At 43.7% G+C, this 17,431-nt stretch overlaps 1 protein-coding gene across 1 annotated transcript in view; it reads right to left on the bottom strand.

Moving 5' to 3' along the window:
- The window catches only part of RNF150 (ring finger protein 150), a 239,106-nt gene that overhangs the window by 63,941 nt on the left and 157,734 nt on the right, over positions 1-17,431 (bottom strand). The window contains exons 5-6 of the mRNA XM_075860413.1: positions 6,751-6,847; positions 4,420-4,627 (exon numbers count right to left, since the gene is read on the bottom strand). Coding sequence (XP_075716528.1) covers positions 4,420-4,627; positions 6,751-6,847 — 305 coding nt within the window. The remainder of the gene's footprint in view (positions 1-4,419; positions 4,628-6,750; positions 6,848-17,431) is intronic.

Raw genomic sequence — 17,431 nt, 5'->3', positions numbered from 1 at the left:
GACAAACAAGGTAGCTAACGTCTTAGCATTGGGTAGTTTCTTGAGGGGCACAAAGTGGCACATCTTACTGAAGCGGTCTACAATAACCCACACCACCGAATTGCCTTGAGATGGAGGCAAATCGGTGATAAAATCCATGGAGATATGGGTCCAAGGTCTCTGGGGAATGGGCAAAGAACGTAGTAAGCCTGCTGGTCGGGACCTGGGAGTCTTGGACCTAGCACAAACCTCACAAGCGGCGACGTAGGCCTTAACGTCTTTAGGCAACCCAGGCCACCAATAGTTTCTGGCAATGAGGTGTTTGGTACCCAGGATGCCTGGATGACCTGATAGTGCGGGTCATGATTTTCCCTAAGTACCCTTAGCCGGAATTGCAGGGGAACAAACAGCTTGTTCTCAGGAAGGTTCCCGGGAGCTGAACCTTGATCAGCCGCAATCTCAGAGACTAAATCAGAATCAATAGAAGAAACGACTATACCAGGAGGCAAAATACAAGCAGGATCTTCCTCCGAAGGAGGGCTGGCCATGAAGCTACGCGACAGTGCATCGGCCTTAATATTTTTAGACCCAGCCCTATAGGTAACCAAAAAGTTGAATCTGGTAAAAAATAGCGCCCATCGAGCTTGTCTCGGGTTTAGCCTCCGGGCAGATTCTAGGAAAACCAGATTCTTGTGGTCGGTAAGGACCGTTACCTGGTGCCTAGCCCCCTCCAGGAAGTGGCGCCACTCTTCAAATGCCCATTTAATGGCTAAGAGTTCGCGGTTGCCAATATCATAGTTACTCTCAGTGGGCGAGAACTTCCTGGAGAAGTAGGCACAGGGACGGAGATGGGTGAGGGACCTGGTACCCTGGGACAAGACAGCCCGGACTCCCACCTCGGATACGTCAACCTCCACGATAAATGGTTCCATTTGGTTGGGCTGGACCAGCACCGGGGCCGAGATAAAGCACTTCTTAAGGACCTCAAAAGCCTGGACAGCCTCAGGAGGCCAGTGGAGGAGATCAGCACCTTTGCGAGTGAGGTCCGTAAGAGGCTTAGCGATGACCGAGAAGTTAGCAATAAATCTCCTGTAATAATTAGCGAACCCCAGGAAACACTGTAACGCCTTCAGGGAGGCAGGTTGGACCCATTCAGCCACAGCCTGGACCTTGGCGGGGTCCATGCGGAATTCATGAGGAGTGAGGATTTGACCCAAAAATGGTATCTCTTGCACCCCAAACACACATTTTTCGGTCTTAGCAAACAGTTTGTTTTCCCGAAGGACCTGGAGCACCTTCCTGACATGCTCAATGTATGTCATCAAGGTACACTACAAGAAATACCCCCAGGTAATCTTTTAAAATCTCATTTATGAAATTCTGGAAGACCGCGGGGGCATTACTCAACCCAAAGGGGATGACGAGGTATTCGAAATGACCTTCGGGCGTGTTAAACGCAGTCTTCCACTCATCCCCGTCTTTGATGCGGATAAGGTTATACGCCCCCCGTAGATAAAACTTAGAGAACCATTGGGCCCCCTGAACTTGATTAAAGAGATCAGGAATCAAAGGAAGGGGATACTGGTTCCTTACAGTGACCTTATTCAAGTTACGGTAGTCAATGCATGGCCTAAGACCACCATCCTTCTTCCCTACGAAGAAGAAGCCAGCACCTACCGGAGAAGTAGAGGGGCGAATGTAACCCTTGGCCAGGCATTCCTGGATATACTCTCTCATGGCTTCACGTTCGGGACAAGAAAGATTAAATATCCTACCCTTAGGGAGCTTAGCTCCTGGTACCAAATCGATAGCGCAATCGTATTCTTTATGAGGAGGTAACACTTCGGAGGCCTCCTTAGATAAAACATCGGCGAAGTCCTGAACAAACTCAGGTAGCGTGTTCACCTCCTCAGGGGGAGAAATAGAATTTACAGAAAAACATGACGTCAAGCATTCATTACCCCATTTGGTAAGCTCCCCAGTATTCCAGTCAAACGTGGGATTATGCAACTGCAACCAGGGAAGGCCCAAAACCAAATCGGACGATAATCCCTGCATCAACAGTACAGAGCACTGCTCCAAATGCATGGAGTCAACAAGTAGTTCAAAAACAGGGGTATGCTGAGTAAAATAACCATTAGCAAGAGGAGTGGAGTCGATACCCACTACCGGGACAGGTTTAAGCAAAAAGGCATAGCTAGAGACATAGCAAATTCCACAGACATGATATTAGCAGAAGACCCTGAATCCACGAAGGCACTGCCGGTAGCAGACCTACCACCAAAAGAGACCTGAAAGGGAAGCAAGATTTTACTACGTTTCATATTTACGGGAAATACCTGTGCGCCCAAGTGACCTCCCCGATGATCACTTAGGCGCGGAAGTTTTCCGACTGCTTATTCTTACGCCTAGGACAGGTGTTCACTTGATGCTTGTCATCCCCACAATAGAAGCAGAGACCATTCTTCCTGCGGAACTCTCTACGTTGTCGGGGGGAGACGGAGGCCCCGAGTTGCATAGGTCCCTCCGAGTCTTCCGTGGAAGAGCGAAGCAACGGGACCTCGGGAGGCATCATGGGGGAGTCAGAGGGGAAAACACAAAAACGTTCAAGTTGTCGTTCCCTAAGACGTCGGTCAAGTCATACCGCTAAAGCCATAACCTGGTCTAAGGAGTCAGAACAGGGATAGCTAACTAGCAGGTCTTTCAGGGCGTTCGACAGACCCAACCTAAACTGGCACCTTAAGGCAGGGTCATTCCACCGAGAAGCTACGCACCACTTCTTAAAGTCAGAACAATACTCCTCCACAGGTCTCTTACCCTGACGTAAGGTCACCAGCTGACTCTCGGCAAAGGCAGTCCTGTCAGTCTCGTCATAAATGAGTCCGAGAGCAGAAAAGAAAAGATCAACGGAGGAAAGTTCAGGGGTGTCAGGAGCCAAGGAGAAGGCCCATTCTTGGGGCCCTTCCTGGAGCCGGGACATAATTATACCCACCCGCTGGCTCTCAGAACCTGAGGAGTGGGGCTTTAAGCGAAAGTAGAGCTTACAACTCTCCCGAAAGGAGAGAAAAGTCCTCCGGTCCCCTGAGAACCGGTCAGGCAACTTGAGATGGGGTTCAAGAGGTGAGGTGAGGGGCACTACCATGGTAGCGTCAGGCTGGTTGACCCTCTTTGCATTTGCTGAGCCAGGGTCTCAAGGGGGTCCATAGTAGTGTGAGGGACCAGGGTAGCCTAGGTATATGGGCTTGTGATTATGTAATGACAGGAGGGTAGGGAAACAGACAGTGAGCCCTAATCTACCCACCACTCAGTCCCTGCCTACTTGCAACGACCCGCCCTAGGCGACGGGGTACAACTGAGCGACGGTCCCTACGCTCAGTAGGTGCACGACAGACAAACAGACAAGGGGACACAAGCAAAGGGAAATGGGGCAGTTGCCCACGGCAACACCGTGAGCAACAAGAGAGGTGAACGAGCCGAGTCAAACCAGGAGTGTACGAGGTACCAAACGCAGAGCAGGAGAGTAGTCAGTAAGCCAGGGTCAGTATGAAGCAAGGTCAAATAGCTAGAAGCTGCAGCAAGGCCAGGAAACCACACGAGAAGAATCACAAGCAAAGGAGGAACAGGAAAGGCAGGTATAAATAGACAGAGGGCGGGAGCTAGCTCCGTCTGGCCAGGCTGTGATAGGTTCTCCCACTCCTAAGCCTGCCATCCTGAGGGGTGGAAGATGGAGTCAGTCTCAGAGACATAGAACCAGGTGCAGACTGATTACCCATGGGCGTATACACAGAAGTAGTGCCTGGCAGATCCTTTACAGTTGTGCAATGTTATACACCATCCTTAGGGCTAAATGACAAAATAATTAGTGTATCAGCCCCAAGATTTACAAATATGGAGCAAACGATAGTCAATGGAGCTGGTCCCACGTGCGTAATTCCTATATGCAGCATCTATATTTTTTTCATCTGTATTTACGTCCATATCTGATCAATGTTTGTATCTACAATATGGAAGAAAATATAGATGTAAAGATAGTTATAGAGCCTAGTGACATAATATGGAATTTTAGGGAAGTTTGCTATTCAGTTGGCTCCCCATTTATTACTACTTTATCTCACATACCTTCAGTTCTGAAAAGATACAGAGACCTTTAGGTTTACGTGCAAGAATGATATCTGCAGCTCTTTTTTATAATCTGCACTTTAATAAGATTTAGTGCTCCTTCAAGAACTTCCCCTCTATGCGAGCACATGTTATAAATATGTGGCTTTTCCTGGAAAAATACATGTATTTGGTATGATCTGGCCTCCAGTTAAGAATGAAATACAACATTTACCATCTTCCAAGGTCAGAAAACATACATCTTCTTACTGATCGACCCATGAGCCTAATTAATAAAGCTTTTACCCTTATTATATCTGTGTGTTAGAAAAGAGTACTCACTGCTCATAGTATAGCTGACCTCTCCGACCTGTGGAAGTACATCAGCATCTTGGATGATCTGTAAAACACCTACAGTACGAACAGCGGGGTCTACTCCTACTGAACTCTCATTCACTGTGACGTCGCTCGCTCCTGTAAGTTGATTGGTTGGCGGTCCTACTGAACCATCAAAATCTGGAGTGATGTCATCTAAGCAATCTGCATTTGGCTGTTAGGAAAACATATGAGACAAAAAAGTAAAAAAATTATAAACACGGTGTATTATTATTATTATACAAAGATATTCAACTTTAATCTTTTTTTTAGATAATACAAGTTATTCCAATACAATTCATGAAACTAGATAACAGACAGCCAACCACAGAGAATGCTAAATGGGTATGTAATAAAAACCTAAGCAGAAACCTAAAGCCATGTGGAAGAAGATTATAAGACTGCGCAAGGTAGACAACAAATACAATTTTATTGCGGTGTCAAAGAGCAAATGTTGTGAAAGCCAAAATCCCATCTTGTACCATTGCAGGAGCTTCTGATCATAGACACTCCCAAAGAGACTACAAGCATGAGATTGGGGAGAGGATTCAGAGAAATTGCTCAAAAGAAGACAAGTGATACATACATGGCTTGGTGAAATGTTTCTCTCATTGGGATGTACAGGAAAGATTGCTGTTAGTGGGAAGTGTCTTTCTCTGGAGAGAGTCTTTGTATAATGCATGACTCTATGAGCGATGATGCCAGATACTAGTCATTATGTCAATACAATATATGTAATCGAAAACAAGAACCACTAAGGCTCTGTTCACATCGCGTTGGGGTCCCGTTCTGACGTTCCGTCAAAGGTTTCCGTCAGAACGGGAGCCTGAGCAAACACAAAGGGCCTGTTCACATCACCGTTCATTTCCGTTCTGGGGTTCCGTCTGAGGTTTCCGTCGGGTGAACCCCGCAACGGAAAGTGAAAGCACAGCTTCCGTTTCAGTCACCATTGATCTCAATAGTGACGGAAACATCGCTAATGGTTTCCTTTTCGTCACCATTCCGGCAGGTTTCCGGTTTTCCGACAGAATCAATAGGGCAGTCGACTCCGCTATTGATTCCGTCTGAAACCCGGAGATCAATGGTGACTGAAACGGAAGCTGTGCTTTCACTTTCCGTTGCGGCGTTCACCCGACGGAAACCTCCGACGGAACCCCGGAACGGAAAGCGAACGTGATGTGAACAGGCCCAAACGGAAGTTTGATTTCAATGGTGACAGAGCCGGTGCCCGTGGTTTCCGTTTGTCTCTTTTGTGCACCGTACCCGTCGTTTTGCCGGAAGCAATCGCGTAGTCGACTACGCCATTACTTCTCTATTCCTTCCGGCAAAACGACGGGTCCGGTGCACAAAAGAGACAAACGGAAACCACGAGCACTGGCTCCGTCACCATTGAAATCAATGGTGTCAGTTTGTGTCTGCTCATGGTCCCGTTCTGACGGAAACCTCAGACGGAACGTCAGAACGGGACCCCAACGCAGATGTGAACGAAACCTAACTTCTACAGTGTAGAAACAATACTGTAATAGTTAACACATGGAGCACAAAGCCTTTACAAGGCACTGATAGTAAACACATACAGACATTATGTGACAGTCCATTTTTCACTTTTAATTGAAGTTTTCCTTTTATTTCTGCAGAGATTACACCCATACTTCTTTGTCACAAACCAAAAAGCTGTATCATAGCAAAACAAATCATACAATATTATTTGAAGTCAACACGTACTGAATGACATGGAGAAGTTACATTTCTCTCTGTCATCAGCTGGAGAGACACGAATATATGTCTTCAGGCATGCAGTCATTTCGCTGTACATTAAATATACATATTAAAACAAACAGATGACTGTCAATGCGGGTCCGGTACTAAGCTATAACATATTCTCTCTTTAAATGTTAATTATGAAACTATTATGTCTTTTTTTCAGTGCCCAAGTGAACAATCACATGCTTAGGCCTTGGGGTGAAGGAGCTCGGTTACACAATGGAGATACACAATGGAGATGTCTTAAACGGTTGAAACGTTCTCCTTTACTTGCTGTAAGGGTTATCTCATGTTAGAATTTTAAAGCAGTATTCCGACAGGTGGGGATGATGTAGCAGTTAGAGATTTCTTAAACACACACACACACAAAAATAATAGTACATACTTTTCGGTGTACTCGACCTTAGACTAAATATTTTCATGCATTGTCTTTATGATTAGAATTAATTTATGAAGGACATCTAGAAATTCTGCAATGCTAATCAAATATTATGTGTAGCAACCAATGTGTTTCTAGATGTCGTACAGTCTTACCGGTATACCCAGAGCTTTGAGAATGTTCATTTTACACATTGGACAAGTGCGATGATCTAATAACCAGGGGTCCACACAGGACTTATGGAACAGATGTCTGAAAAAAGAACAGATAATACAACTATAATATCATATAGACTGCCAACTCAGGGATACTGTGTAACTGTGTTATTCTTTACAATTTAACATTTTACCATAAGCAAAAAGTTTGGAGTACATCTAGGCTGCACGGTAAAAGCCTGGGATACTCATGTCTTGGAACAAATAGCTAGGTCCCTATTAGGCCGCTTTCACACTGCGTTTTTCTCTGTACGTTTGACAGGGTTTTTCCCTTTACGTTTGTTCTACTTCTTCTCCTCATAGGATATGTGCACACACAAAATTAAAAACGTCTGAAAATACGGAGCTATTTTCAAGGGAAAACAGCCCCTGATTTTCAGACGTTTTTTAAGCCACTTGCAATTTTCGCCGCGTTTTTTACGGACGTTTTTGGAGCTGTTGTTCTATAGAGTCAATGAAAAACGGCTCCAAAAAACGTCCCAAGAAGTGACATGCACTTATTTTTCGTACGCCCCGTCTGCTTCAGTTTTTTTCAGGCGTTTTTCGAGGCGTAAACGCCCCAAAATACGCCTGAAAACACTCTGTGTGAACATACCCTTACCCTCTCTACGCTGATGACACCCAATAATATACCTCTTCCCATGACCATCACCCCTGCTCTAATACAAAACACCAGTAATTGTCTATCCACTGTCTCTAACATCATGTCCTCTCTATATCTGAAACGGAATCTTTCGAAACCTGAGCTCCTTGTTTTCCCACCATCTACTAACCTACCTAAACCTGATGTCTCCATCTCTGTGTGTGGCACTAACCTAAATCCTAGGCAGCACGCCCGCTGTCAATGGGTTATTTTGTCTCAGGTCTTTCCTTTACTCCTCACATACAATCACTTTCACGCTCCTCTGATTTTCACCTCAAAAACATCTCCAGAATCCGCCCTTTTCTTACTGAGGAAACAGCCAAAACTCTCATTGTTGCTCTGATTCACTCTCGTCTTGTAACCTATTACTAATTGGTCTTCCATTCACTAAACTCTCCCCTCTACAATCCATCCTGAATGCAGCAGCCAGGCTCATCTTCCTGACCAACTGCTACACCAATGCCTCTACCCTCTGCCAGTCACTGCACTGGTTGCCCATCCCCTTCAGAATAAAATTCAAACTTATTATTCTCACCCACAAAACTCTCCGCAGTGCTGCACCTCCTTACATTTCCTCCCTCATTTCTGTCTACCAGCCTACTTGCGCTCTACGTTATGCCAACGACCTTAGATTAAAATCCTCCATAATCCGAACCTCCCACTCCCGTCTCCAAGATTTTTCTCATGCTGCACCAGTCCTCTGGAATGCACTACCCCAATCAAATTAATTCCTAACTTCCACAGTTTTAAGCGTGCCCTGAAAACACATATATTTAGACAGCCCTATAACATTCCCTAATCTAACTCCTTTCCCTGGCCCCCCTTTACATTAGTGATCAGAACTTTACCCCCTCATTCAGCAGTATCCCCCACACCCCTTGCACCCTAGAGCACTTCATGTCTGTCATACACTGACACTGGCTGGTGACCGGCTCACGCAGCTTTATGTGTCCATCCCCATATGTATAAAAGATGGCTGGACCATTGTACCTAACAAACATTTTTTGTCTCCTTTATTTCCTCATAGATTGTAAACTCTTACGAGCAGGGTCCTCACTCCTCTTGTTTGAATTCTAAATTAGCCCTGTCACTATATAATGTCTGATATTGTCTGTATATATGCCCTCTATATTGTAAATTGCTGCGGAATATGTTGGCGATATATAAAGATTATTATTATTATGGTTTGGGAAAGCTCTCGGCGCATACGTGAAAAGCACCCATAAGCTTCCATTATACTGATGGAGGCCAAAAGAGTGTTCTTTTGGCCTCCTTCGAGTGATATATATCGGGTATACTATTGCTTTGCTGGATAGAGTAGAGAAGTACACTACACCATTCTATCCGGAGGCATCCAGTAAAAAAAGTATGTACTAAATGTCTACTTTTTTTTTTTTAACATGGTAGCCTAGAGGTTACAGTTGCCACTGTATGGCATCCGTCACAGACATCCGTTTAACGTATGCTTTCAATGACGTACCTGTTAAATGGATGACATTATAGCCTATGGGTGAATGATGCGTTTAACGGATGCCTAACAGTAAAATCCGTCACCCATAGACTATAATTAATATGTCACAAAAGTTCATGACGTATCCGTTAGAGGGATACCATTATGGTCTATGGATGACAGATGCCACTATTAGGCATTTAACGTATATGTTTAACGTATACGTCTAAGCTTTTCCCGGCGTATACGTCAAATGGAAACCACTAAATGCAGTGTGAAAAGAGCTTAAGTATCATTGGGGCCTGGTGTTACGACCACATATTCTAATCCCTTGTAAATAGAGAATATGTGTGACCAGTCTATAAACACTGTGAATGTTTTCCTTATAGCTACCACATAAACTACAAAAACATAACCACTGCATAAAATCCGCCATCATATCCCAGCAAGTATCACTTTAAACAATAAGTTTATTTCAAACACGGATATTTATGCTAATATATGATGAAACTGATATGCAGCTTTGGGTCTGTTTGGCCTTATCCCTCTAACTTCAACTAAAACTTTATTTTATCCATGTTTCTGTAAGAATTCTATCACCTAATGATGAAAGTATGGTGCTGGCGGACTCCTGGTGGTGTCACAAATGAGTCAGATAGTGATCAGTGTTGCTCTTTAGATGTATGTTTGCAATGGAATACGGGATGCAGACTGCAGTATTACAATCATGACATATGGTGCCGATACACTCTCAAGGTCTACAGGAATTCAGAAAAAGCGCAATAATAAAAGGTATTTTATTGCAAGAAGGACACACTATAAAAGAAGACCATATATCTTGTAACTGCTCCACCATATGCACAGATTTGGGGAAACTTTAATCAATATATGAATTATCAATTCTCAGCCTCTTACAATGCATCAAAACATTTATCTATACATTATATATATGTATATTATTATATTACAAATAGTTCAGGGTTATACGAATAGCTCAGTCACTGTGGAGCCCAGCACCCTGACATGTTACCTAAGGTGGCAACAAATGCTACAACATTATGTTAAATTAGGTTACCACAGAGGGCAGACGGGAGCTTCTAAGGAGTAATGAACACTGGCTACAAAAATCTAATGACTGAATGCAATTAGATCATCATTACAATAATCTATTGAAAAGGAAAGGCAGAGGAGACGCCGGTCATGTCTTCTTTGCTATTTTGTTTTTTAAGATGTTATTTCTATATGCTAGGGCTGGGGTGAACAATTTACTGTAAAATCTAAGCGCCAGACAGGCTACGCCAGGAGCCAATTTGACCATTTAAGAAATTATATTAGGTGTTTAAGAAATTATATTAGTTAGGTGTTTAGTAAATATTGAGGTACTGGCTACCTGATTTCTTGTTGACCAGTGTTGTTCTAAAGAATTAAAGGACTAGATTTTTGTGTAAAAATAAAATCAGTTAGGCCCCATGCACACGACCATATTTTCATCTATCCATAAATACAGATCCGTAGTCATCCGTAACTCATCCATATATCCGTAAATACGGTCCGTATTGCATCCATATTTGATTCATATATACGGATCCGTAAAAAAAGAGAGGCTGCAAATAATGTTAGCAACGCTTCCGTAAATACGGACGGTTTACGGATGCACACCGTAGCCGTCCGTATTTACGGAAGCACCCATAGGCTACTATGGGAGAGTCCGTGCCGTAATTACAGACAAGAATAGGACAGATTCTATAATTTCTTCAGCACGGACACCCATCAGTAAAAATACTGAAAAAGGTGTCCGTGGCCAATAGAAATGAATGGATCTGTAATTACGGATGAAATATATTGTAGTGTGCATGGGGCCATAGTCTGTGTTCACATCAGCATTACCCTTCCGTTCATGGGTTCCATTAGACCTTTCCGTCGGAGCAACCCATGAACAGAATGCCAAACGGAAACCATTGGTTCCGTTTGCATTACCATTGATTTCAATGGTAATGATTTAGTTACTAATGGTTTCCGTTTGTCAGTTTTTTCACCGGAAACAATAGCGTAGTTAATTTTGAAATCAATGGTAACACAAACGGAAGCTATGGTGTAAAGGATTTACCTGACACAGCTTCTGTGTCGACGCCCGTGGTTAATCAGTCTGCATCTGCTCCTAGGTCTGATAGAGTGACTCGATCTGCTACCACTCAGGCTGGTAGGCTGAGGAGTGGGAGAACCTATCACAGCCTGGCCAGACGGTTCTAGCTCCCGCCCTCGGTCTATTTATACCTTCATTTCCTGCTTGTCTTTGCCTGTGATTATCTCTTGTTTCCTGGCTCTGCTGTTCCAGCCATTACTATTGACCTCTGCTTCATTTTGACCCTGGCTTTCATGACTACGCTCCTGCTCTGCGTTTGGTACCTCGTACACTGCTGGTTTGACTCGGCTCGTTCACTACTCTTGTTGCTCATGGTGTTGCCGTGGGAAACTGCCCCATTTCCCTTAGCTTCTGTGTACCCTTGTCTGTCATGCACGTATTAAGCATAGGGACCGTCGCCCAGTTGTACGCCGTCGCCTAGGACGGGTCGTGCAAGTAGGCAGGGACTGAGTGGCGGGTAGATTAGGGCTCACCTGTCTGTCTCCCTACCCCGTCATTACATATGGTTTCCATTTGGCTTTCCGTTCATGGGTTCCTCCGACGGAAACCCGTGAACGGAAGGGTGACGTTGATGTAAACACATCCTTAGAGAAACAAAAATCTGTGTGGTTCTTCAGATGAAATTGGAAGCATATAGAGAGAGAGTAGGGCCCTATAGAAGTCTCTGGGTGCCGTATAATGGCTCTGCGCAGCCAGTTTTAGGCAAAAAATAATTGTTTTGAAAAAGTATTGTTCATCATGAAAATAAAATATTAGAAAAGCTTATTGAACATATGTAAGATACATTTCTGAGAAATCTGGTTCCCACTTTGTTTATGATAATCTGGGAGAAAATTCAGAGATTACACTACTTTAAAAAGGGGGCAGCAACATCTGCAAACATCAAAATATTAAGGATATGGCGATATGTTAAAATAATTTTTCAAATAATATTTTTGAACATTCAAACGTGGTCAAGGTTTTTTGCTGTTATTTATACAATACCAGGAAATAGCAATAATAAAATGATTAATAAAATAATGCAATTGGGCAAAACAAAGGCAGAATCATTAAATGAAATAATTAAAAACACTTCATACGGGCTGCATTTAAAAAAACAACAAATAAACTGGGCTTTGGCTTTGTTAATTGATATGTTAATGCAATAATATTAGTCTCTATAGTGGCCTTAACTGGCAGCTTCATTTGGTATTCAAATGATGAATGAAATTCAACTGCACAAATCAACTCAGTGATGAATTGATGTGTGGAAGGTATTAGGGTATGTTCACACGGCAACGCCAATTACGTCTGAAATTGCGGAGCTATTTTCAGGCGAAAACAGCTCCTGAATTTCAGACGTTTTGACAAGTGCAGGCGTTTTTTGCAGCGTCTTTTACGGACGTAATTGAAGCTGGTTTTCATTGGAGTCAATGAAAAACGGCTCCAATTACGTCCCAAGAAGTGACATGCACTTCTTTGAGGTGGGCGTCTTTTACGCGCCGTCTTTTGACAGCGGCGCGTATAAAAAAAGCCTGTCTGCACAAAACACGTAAGACCCATTGAATTCAATGGGCAGATGTTTGCAGACGGTTTGGAGCCGTTTTTTCGGGCGTAATTCGAGGCATAAAACGTAAATAGGGCGTGTGTTACCCTTAACCCCTTCCCGACATGCGCCGTACATGTACGGCGCTGTCGGGAGGTGCTTCCCGCAAAGCGCCGTACATGTACGGCGCAACGGGAAACGGTCATCGGTGCTAATTGCACCGTGACAAAGTAAAGATGGCTGCTGTCCATGACAGCAGGCCATCTCTACTACTCGCCCAGGGTGCCGTTTTGGCCCCCCCGCATCGGCGATCGCTGCTATTGGCCGGTCAATTCTGACCGGCCAATAACAGGGATTTTTGTTAAAACTGCGCCCTGGAGTCACAGGGCACAGTTAGACAGTGGCGATTGGTGCTGTCTAAGACAACACCCATCGCCACCAACGTCACCTAGGGAGGTGGCAGTGATGCCACCTCTAGGAGCGATCTGATTGGTCGGTCTGTAACGACCGACCAATCAGTGCACCAGGCAGTGTTGTGTACATCGACACTGCTCTGCACGCCGCCATTCCAGTTTGAGGCAGCGTGCAGAGCGGTTGAGAGAGTGTCTGCTGCGGATTTTCTGGAATTTGTAGTGCATCCTGCATTACTGTGTGAAAAATAAGAAAGCCCTTTTGCTGCTTCTGTCTGATCACCTTTTTTTTTTATTTTTTTGTGATCAGACAGATTTTTTTGGCCCTGTCCCTGTCCTTGGGCCTGTCCCTGCCCTTGGGCCTGTCCCTGTCCCAATCCACCCCCTCCCTGTCCCAATATACCCCACCCCACCCCCTCCCTGTCCGAGTCCTGTGCCCACTGAGCGCTGATCAGTGACCACCATCACTGATCAGCATCTGTGCTCAACTTTTGGTCCAGGAATTTTTTATTTTTGTCATTTTTTTTCCAATTATAAATTTGCACCATCTATCTGTGTGCACCCTGCGGCTACAGACTGCTGATTAGTTATCAGCATCTGTGGTAATTTTTTTACGCAGGTTTTTTTAGGTTTTTTTCACCCGCAGCTTTCCATAGTGTGCGTAGCAAGTTAGTTAGACTACAGATTTTTTTTAGTAATAGATAGCGTCAGTTACTGACGGACGTTCAGTTGTTTTTTTACTGACGCTCGTCCAGTAAATTTTTAGAACCTAGTTTTACTGTAGCACGTTAGATAGACTACAGGTTTTTTTTAGTAATAGCGTCAGTTACTGACGGACGTTCAGTTGTTTTTTTACGGACGTTCGTCCAGTAAATTTTTAGAACCTAGTTTTGCTGTAGCAAGTTAGTTAGACTACAGTTTTTTTTTAGTAATAGATAGCGTCAGTTACTGACGGACGTTCAGTTGTTTTTTTACTGACGTTCGTCCAGTAAATTTTTAGAACCTAGTTTTTCTGTAGCAAGTTAGTTAGACTACAGTTTTTTTTTAGTAATAGATAGCGTCAGTTACTGACGGACGTTCAGTTGTTTTTTTACTGACGTTCGTCCAGTAAATTTTTAGAACCTAGTTTTACTGTAGCACGTTAGATAGACTACAGGTTTTTTTTAGTAATAGATAGCGTCAGTTACTTGACGGACGTTCAGTTATTTTTTTACGGACGTTCGTCCAGTAAATTTTTAGAACCTAGTTTTGCTGTAGCAAGTTAGTTAGACTACAGTTTTTTTTAGTAATAGATAGCGTCAGTTACTGACGGACGTTCAGTTGCTTTTTTACTGACGTTCGTCCAGTAAATTTTTAGAACCTAGTTTTGCTGTAGCAAGTTAGTTAGACTACAGGTTTTTTTAGTAATAGATAGCGTCAGTTACTGACGGACGTTCAGTTGTTTTTTTTCTAACTGACGATCGTACAGTAAATTCTATTTTTTTTTTTCCTTTTCTTCTCTTCTTTCTTATCTTCTAATTTCTGTTCACTATACACGTGTAAAAACACCACACATACACACACCCCCCTGTGTAAAAATAAAAGTTGATTACACGTGTCAAAACACCACACCCTGTAATAAATCAAAATGTCTCAATCGTCCAGAAGGATGTATTCAGCGGAGGAGGCATACGCCATCATTGCCTCTGACACTGAGTCGGCCAGCGAGGGAGAGGAAGAATATGCCCCACTCCTTTTAGTTTCCTCCTCTTCCTCCTCCAGTGATGAGGAACCCCCCCAAAGGCGACCCAGGAGAGCAGCTGAGCCAACCCCAATGATTGATCCCGTGTGGACTCCACTCCCCGAAAATTATGAGCCTCAAATTCCTGATTTCATAGGCAGCTCAGGAATTCAGTTTGAGACTGAAGGCCTCACAGAAATTGACTTTTTCAAGGTCTTTTTCTCTGAGGAGTTTGTTAATTTAATGGTGGCCCAGACGAATCTGTACGCCCAACAATTTTTAACCCAAAACCCCACTTCATCATTTGTTAGGTGGACCCCAGTAGATGCAGCGGAGATGATGACATTTTGGGGCCTTGTGCTGCATATGGGACTAGTGAGGAAGCCAGAGCTTAGGCAATACTGGAGTGCGGATATTTTGTACAGCACCTCAATTTACCGCATGGCCATGATCCGGACACGCTTTGAAGCCATTTTAAAATTCTTGCATTATAATGATAATGCACAGTGCCCGCCCCAGCACGACCCCACATTTGACCGTCTTTTTAAAATCAGGCCACTCATTGATCATTTCTCCACCAAATTTTCACAAGTGTACACCCCCGATAAATATATTTCCATAGACGAGTCCCTTGTTCATTTTAAGGGGAGGCTTAAATTCCGCCAATACCTGCCCAATAAGAGGGCAAGGTATGGAATTAAATTGTACAAAATGTGTGAGAGTACATCTGGGTATACACACAGGTTTAGGGTTTACGAAGGGAAGGACTCTATTATTGAACCCCCAGAATGCCCCCCCGTCCTGGGAGTTAGTGGGAAAATAGTGTGGGATTTGATGCACCCATTGCTGGACAAGGGTTATCACCTTTACGTCGATAACTTCTATACCAGCATCCCACTATTTAAGTGCCTTTCTGCCAGAAGTACTGTAGCATGCGGTACTGTGCGCAAAAATCAGAGAGGCCTCCCTAAAACACTGCTTAGCCAAAGCCTCAGAAGGGGTGAGAGCAGGGAACTATGCAGCGAGAACATGCTGTTCGTCAAATATAAGGACAAGAGGGATGTCCTTATATTGACCACAATTGATGGCAGCGGCTGCACCCCTGTCCCTGAACGAGGTACCACCACAGTGACCCAGAAGCCAAATTGCATCCTGGGCTACAATAAGTACATGGGCGGGGTTGATCTCTCTGATCAAGTACTGAAGCCTTATAGTGCCCTACGGAAAACAAAGACATGGTACAAAAAGCTGGCCGTGCACATTGTACAGATGGCAATGTATAATGCTTACGTACTATCCCGATGTGCAGGCCGGACAGGGACATTCCTTAACTTCCAAGAGGTGGTGATCAAGGCACTTCTATTTGGGAACCAGGCAGGGGAGGGCCCAAGCACATCTGCTGGTAGCGATACTCCACGCATTGTACCAGGGCAACATTTCCCCAATGAAGTGCCCCAAATTGCAACGAAGGGAAGGACACAAAAAAGGTGCAGAGTGTGTTCCAAAAGGGGAATAAGAAAAGACACTATTTACCACTGTGAAACCTGCCCCGAAAAACCAGGCCTGTGTATCAAGGATTGCTTCAAAGAGTACCATACATCCATAAATTAGTAATTTCATAATTCATTAACCCCTTTATTATGCCAAAAGCAACATTGTGTAAATCCTAGCTCCAAAAGTCAAATGGCGCTTCTGAGCCCTGCAGTGTGTCCAAACAGCTGTTTATGACCACATGTGGGGTATTGTTTTACTCTGGAGAAATTGCTTTACAAATGTTGTGTAGCTTTTTCTCCTTTAGTCCTCGTGGAAATGAGAAAAAATTAGCTAAACCTACATTTTCTTTGAAAAAAATGTAGATTTTCATTTTCACTGCCTACTTCCAGAATTTTCTGCAAAAAAACTGTGGGGTCAAAATGCTCACTCTACCCCTAAATAATTTCCTCAAGGGGTGCAGTTTCCAAAATGGGGTCACTTGTGGGGGTTTCCACTGTTTTGGCCCCTCAGGTTCTTTGCACATGTGACATGGCCTCCCAAAACCATCCCTGTCAAATTTGAGCTCCAAATGGCGCTCTTTCTCTTCTGAGCCCTGCCGTGTGTCCAAACAGCCGTTTATGACCACATGTGGGGTACTGTTTTACTCGGGAGAAATTGCTTTACAAATGTTGTGGAGCTTTTTCTCCTTTAGTCCTCGTAGAAATGAGAAAAAATAAGCTAAACCTACATTTTCTTTGAAAAAATTTAGATTTTCATGTTCACTGCCTACTTACAATTGTTTCTGCAAAAAATCTGTGGGGTCAAAATGCTCACTATACCCCTAGATAATTTCCTCAAGGGGTGTAGTTTCCAAAATGGGGTCACTTGTGGGGGGTTTCTACTGTTTTGGCCCCTCAGGGGCTTTGCATATGCGACATGGCCTCTGCTAACTATTCCTGCTAAATTTGAGCTCCAAAAGCCAAATGGCGCTCTTTCCCTTCTGAGCCCTGCTGTGTGTCCAAACAGCCGTTTATGACCACATGTGGGGTATTGTTTTACTCGGGAGAAATTGCTTTACAAATTTGGTGGAGCTTTTTCTCTTTTAGTCCTCGTAGAAATGAGAAAAAATAAGCTAAACCTACATTTTCTTTGAAAAAATTTAGATTTTCATGTTCACTGCCTACTTACAATTGTTTCTGCAAAAAATCTGTGGGGTCAAAATGCTCACTATACCCCTAGATAATTTCCTCAAGGGGT

The sequence above is a fragment of the Rhinoderma darwinii genome, chromosome 1, assembly GCF_050947455.1.
Source record: "Rhinoderma darwinii isolate aRhiDar2 chromosome 1, aRhiDar2.hap1, whole genome shotgun sequence".
In the NCBI taxonomy this organism is placed as follows: domain Eukaryota; kingdom Metazoa; phylum Chordata; class Amphibia; order Anura; family Rhinodermatidae; genus Rhinoderma; species Rhinoderma darwinii.
The sequence above is the reverse complement of the archived record's forward strand: the minus strand, read 5'-3'. Positions and strand labels throughout refer to the sequence as shown.